This window comes from Hyperolius riggenbachi, chromosome 10 (assembly GCF_040937935.1).
Source record: "Hyperolius riggenbachi isolate aHypRig1 chromosome 10, aHypRig1.pri, whole genome shotgun sequence".
Lineage (NCBI taxonomy): Eukaryota > Metazoa > Chordata > Amphibia > Anura > Hyperoliidae > Hyperolius > Hyperolius riggenbachi.
In genome coordinates, this window is record NC_090655.1 from 216,439,725 (window position 1) to 216,445,724 (window position 6,000).

General features: G+C 48.4%; 1 protein-coding gene across 1 annotated transcript in view; it reads left to right on the top strand.

The window, feature by feature from the left end:
• LOC137536808 (zinc finger protein 850-like) overlaps positions 1 to 6,000 on the top strand; it is a 95,405-nt gene that overhangs the window by 16,124 nt on the left and 73,281 nt on the right. The window contains exons 6-7 of the mRNA XM_068259007.1: positions 364 to 457; positions 5,093 to 5,732. Of these exons, the coding sequence (XP_068115108.1) occupies positions 364 to 457; positions 5,093 to 5,732 (734 nt within the window). The remainder of the gene's footprint in view (positions 1 to 363; positions 458 to 5,092; positions 5,733 to 6,000) is intronic.

The window sequence follows — 6,000 nt, forward strand, 5'->3', positions numbered from 1 at the left end:
AAAGTCATAATAGACATGGTATGCAAGGTGTTCTAAAAAGTTATGACTTCGGTGGTGTTTTCAGTCTACCTCACCTTCGGAGACCCCCTCTGTGTGCGTCAACTTCTGGCACTTAGCCCCGCCCCATGCCTATGAGTGCCACGGTATCAGTATTTGTATTTATTTTTTGGTGGTGCAGCATTTCTATACCAGGATCTTCTCCTTTTGTTTCTCTGATTCATACATACGATCCTGGGGCTTGCACACCGCACACATACTAGGAGTGCGGATCTATTTTAACTATATTATGTCTATATTAGACGTTATAGTCTCCTAAGATATTCAGATTTGATGCTGTTAAAAGCCTTGTGATTTGCCTTACAGAGTAACAGTGTGGTTATTGTAAAAGTTGAAGATAAAGAAGAGAATGGTGCTGACCCATGTGAAGAGGAAGAGAATCTTACAGAGATCAGTAAAGGTGAGAAATAAACACTGCAGATCAATTTATTCTCCAATCGGGCTATTGCTGCCCTTCTGCCTCACAGCCTCACCTTAGCAGTTGGTATGTTGTGTTCTTATATACTGATGTGACTGTGCAAACAGCCTCGGGAATAAAGCAGTTTTAAGCTAAAGAAGTAGTACTGGTTGAAATATCTCTCCTCCACTGACACTCAATTTATTCTCCCCCTCCTTTACCAGTAGACAGCATAGACCCATTGGGGGAGTCAGGAACCGTCAACCCTTTATTTGAAGTAATGATTAGACCGTCTGTGCTCAGTGGGGAATTTAGGAACCATTCTGTTTAAAAATTTGAATAAGACAGTACCTGCCATTTGGGGGGTAAAAATCCATTAGCCCCTATTAGAAGTAATGGGAAGACAGTATGTGCCCAGTGGGGGAGTCAGGAGACATCAGCCCCAATTAGAAGTAATAGAGAGACAGTATGTGACCAGTGGGGGAGTCAGGAGACATCAGCCCCTATTAGAAGTAATGGGAAGACAGTATGTGCCCAGTGGGGGAGTCAGGAGACACCAGCCCCTATTAGTAGTAATGGGGAGACAGTATGTGGCCAGTGGGGGAGTCAGGAGACATCAGCCTCTATTAGAAGTAATGGGGAGACAGTATGTGGCCAGTGGGGGGAGTCAGGAGACATCAGCCCCTATTAGAAGTAATGGGGAGACAGTATGTGGCCAGTGGGGGAGTCAGGAGACATCAGCCCCTATTAGAAGTAATGGGGAGACAGTATGTGGCCAGTGGGGGAGTCAGGAGCCATCAGCCCCTATTCGAAGTAATGGGGAGACAGTATGTGCCCAGTGGGGGAGTCAGGAGACATCAGCCCTTATTAGAAGTAATGGGGAGACAATATGTGGCCAGTGGGGGAGTCAGGAGACATCAGCCCCTATTAGAAGTAATGGGGAAACAGTATGTGGCCAGTGGGGGAGTCAGGAGACATCAGCCCCTATTAGAAGTAATGGGGAGACAGTATGTGGCCAGTGGGGGAGTCAGGAGCCATCAGCCCCTATTCGAAGTAATGGGGAGACAGTATGTGCCCAGTGGGGGAGTCAGGAGACATCAGCCCTTATTAGAAGTAATGGGGAGACAATATGTGGCCAGTGGGGGAGTCAGGAGACATCAGCCCCTATTAGAAGTAATGGGGAAACAGTATGTGGCCAGTGGGGGAGTCAGGAGACATCAGCCCCTATTACAAGTAATAGGGAGACAGTATGTGGCCAGGGGGGAGTCAGGAGACATCAACCCCTATTAGATGTAATGAGGAGACAGTATGTGGCCAGTGGGGGAGTCAGGAGACATCAGCCCCTATTAGAAGTAATGGGGAGACAGTATGTGCCCAGTGGGGGAGTCAGGAGACATCAGCCTCTATTAGAAGTAATGTGGAGACAGTATGTGCCCAGTGGGGGAGTCAGGAGACATCAGCCCCTATTAGATGTAATGAGGAGACAGTATGTGGCCAGTGGGGGAGTCAGGAGACATCAGCCCCTATTAGAAATAATGGGAGATAGTATTTGCCCAGTGGGGTAGTCAGGAGACATCAGCCCCTATTAGAAGTAATGGGGAGACAGTATGTGCCCAGTGGGGGAGTCAGGAGACATCAGCCTCTATTAGAAGTAATGTGGAGACAGTATGTGCCCAGTGGGGGAGTCAGGAGACATCAGCCCCTATTAGATGTAATGAGGAGACAGTATGTGCCCAGTGGGGGAGTCAGGAGACATCAGCCTCTATTAGAACTAATGGGGAAACAGTATGTGCCCAGTGGGGGAGTCAGGAGACATCAGCCCCTATTAGAAGTAATGGGGAGACAGTATGTGCCCAGTGGGGGAGTCAGGAGACATCAGCACCTATTAGAAGTAATAGGGAGACAGTATGTCGCCAGTGGGGGAGTCAGGAGACATCAGCCCCTATTAGATGTAATGAGGAGACAGTATGTGGCCAGTGGGGGAGTCAGGAGACATCAGCCCCTATTAGATGTAATGAGGAGACAGTATGTCGCCAGTGGGGGAGTCAGGAGACATGAGCCCCTATTAGATGTAATGAGGAGACAGTATGTGGCCAGTGGGGGAGTCAGGAGACATCAGCCCCTATTAGAAATAATAGGGAGACAGTATGTGGCCAGTGGGGGAGTCAGGAGACATCAGCCTCTATTAGAAGTAATGTGGAGACAGTATGTGCCCAGTGGGGGAGTCAGGAGACATCAGCCCCTATTAGATGTAATGAGGAGACAGTATGTGGCCAGTGGGGGAGTCAGGAGACATCAGCCCCTATTAGAAATAATGGGAGATAGTATTTGCCCAGTGGGGTAGTCAGGAGACATCAGCCCCTATTAGAAGTAATGGGGAGACAGTATGTGCCCAGTGGGGGAGTCAGGAGACATCAGCCTCTATTAGAAGTAATGTGGAGACAGTATGTGCCCAGTGGGGGAGTCAGGAGACATCAGCCCCTACTAGATGTAATGAGGAGACAGTATGTGCCCAGTGGGGGAGTCAGGAGACATCAGCCTCTATTAGAACTAATGGGGAAACAGTATGTGCCCAGTGGGGGAGTCAGGAGACATCAGCCCCTATTAAAAGTAATGGGGAGACAGTATGTGCCCAGTGGGGGAGTCAGGAGACATCAGCACCTATTAGAAGTAATAGGGAGACAGTATGTCGCCAGTGGGGGAGTCAGGAGACATCAGCCCCTATTAGATGTAATGAGGAGACAGTATGTGGCCAGTGGGGGAGTCAGGAGACATCAGCCCCTATTAGATGTAATGAGGAGACAGTATGTCGCCAGTGGGGGAGTCAGGAGACATGAGCCCCTATTAGATGTAATGAGGAGACAGTATGTGGCCAGTGGGGGAGTCAGGAGACATCAGCCCCTATTAGAAATAATGGGGAGACAGTATGTGCCCAGTGGGGGAGTCAGGAGACACCGGCCCCTATTAGAAGTAATATGGAAACAGTATGTGGCCAGTGGGGGAGTCAGGAGACATCAGCCCCTATTAGAAGTAATGGGGAGACAGTATGTGCCCAGTGGGGGAGTCAGGAGACATCAGCCCCTATTAGAAGTAATGGGGAGACAGTATGTGCCCAGTGGGGGAGTCAGGAGACACCGGCCCCTATTAGAAGTAATATGGAAACAGTATGTGGCCAGTGGGGGAGTCAGGAGACATCAGCCCCTATTAGAAGTAATGGGGAGACAGTATGTGCCCAGTGGAGGAGTCAGGAGACACCAGCCCCTATTAGAAGTAATATGGAGACAGTATGTGGCCAGTGGGGGAGTCAGGAGACATCAGCCCCTATTAAGGGGCCCATATCACTGATCATCACTGTGATCGAATCTGCTGTGAAATCGTTGCGCAAACGCTGACCGAATGATCGATTTCCATCCAAAATCGATAGTTTCCGTCGATCCGACTGGCGGGTCGATAGCGGAGTTCGAATGTCCGACGACCGACGCTAACGGCAATACATTACCTGCTCCGCCGGCGTGTGTCCCCCCTGCTCCTTCTCCGCTGGGTTCCGGCAGGCTTCACTTCTTGTCCGGACAGGAAGTTTAAACAGTAGAGCGTCCTCTACTGTTTAAACTTCCCCGGACAGGCAGTACAGTGAAGCTGCAGCCCTGGAGCCCAGAGGGGAGAAGTAGACTGCGGAGACCAGGGGGACTCGTGCCAGCCGGATCAGGTAATGTATAGCTGACGAGGCCAGCGGCAGATTCACAGATGGTGAATCGATTTCATGCTGAAATCGATTCACAATCTGTTTGCAGTAAAGGCAGCCATATGATCCCTCTCTGATTAGATTTGATCAGAGAGGGATCTATCTGTTTTTCGATCTGATGGCAAATCAACCAATGTATGGCCATCTTTAGAAGAAATGAGAAGACACAGGGCCGGGCCGAGGCATAGGCTGGAGAGGCTCCAGCCTCAGGGCGCATTGTAGGAGGGGGCGCAGAATTCATTCAGCTGTCATTCCTAATTGTGTTTGAAGCAGAAAGAAATAAGAAAAGGGGATACATAGCAGTGACTGCAAGCCAGATAACTAGATATTAAGGTGTTGGGGAGGTTGGGAGCCCTGGGGCACCTCTTAGTCTAACAGCAATCAGTGTGTAATGGCTGGGGTGGGAGGGATGGAGGGGCGCACTTTGGTGTCTCAGCCTTGGGTGCTGGAGGACCTTGTCCCGGCTCTGAGAAGACATCATGTGCCCAGTGGGGAGACAGGATCCAGCAGCTCTCTTGTTCACATCATCACACTTTGTGCTGTTTCCTATATAGTACATCTCAGTACAGGAGGCATGACTGTTATATTTCTCCATAGACCCTGGGGATAATAGAATTAGTCACAGGTGTTGAAGTTGAATCTCCTCCAGAGAGGAGAACAAATTAAGAATAAACACTAAATACAGAAAAGAGTGACAATCTTTGTCTGGTCACTACAAGAATATTTTATTCACCATCTTCTACTCTTTTTCCTCCATAATTGTTCTCTGGAGAGGCGTTACTGTTTTAGTTCAGGTCTTAAATGACAGATGACAGGCTGATCTTTTAAAAGCTACAGTTATTAATCATTCTAGGATTTCTGCTTGAAAATGTCCTTTCTTTCTTAATTTCCTCCAGGAACACAACTCAGAAGCTTCAACACAGTGGAACATCCTGAAATCTCTTCCAATGAAACAGGTGAACCAGTAGATGATGCCACATGTGATGCTTCAGAAGAAAACTTTATTACCCAAGATTTCCAGACTTTACTCAACAGTGTAGATCTATCATCAGATCCCTCTATTCATGGCAGGTGTTTTGGCAATAGCTCACACGCTTTCACCCATAGTGGAGCTTGTAGACGTTCAAAGACGTTCTCCAGTTCCAAACGACGCAGAACCCTTAACCAACGAACAGCCTTCCTTCCTCTCAAGCAGTTGCAGAAGATGCAGCATCCATGTCCAGATGTTAGGAAAACGTTTCCCCTGGAAATGGACCCGGTGGAACATCTTAGAATGCCTAGCGTGGACATGCCATTCCCATGCCCTTACTGTATGAAAACATTCACCAGTAAATCCCGTTTGGAGCGGCATGAAATGATTCACACAGGGTTGAAGCCATATTCGTGTTCCCTCTGCCGAAAACGCTTCACGCAGAAAGCCAACCTGGAACGCCACGAAAGAACGCACACGGGGGAAAGGCCTTTTGTTTGTCTGGACTGTGGAAAGAGCTTCACTAGAAAAGCCACCCTGATCGATCATCAACATTTGCACAAATGACCAGGCACCGTAGCCCGGATAATGGACTGTGATGGGTTATCAACAATGGTGTTGAACTAGTAAAATCATGCTGTATCTGGACAAATCCAGCCAAACCAATCACCAGGAGCAGGATGCAAGCATCTCACATCAGAAGAGGAAGGAGTCCACTCACCGATCGATCGGATGAAATGTCCCATCTTTATCATACTGCAGACAATCAACAACAGCTATTAGTTGTTGTCAGCAGTTTGATATATAAAAATTGGACGTTTTATCATGTGGTGA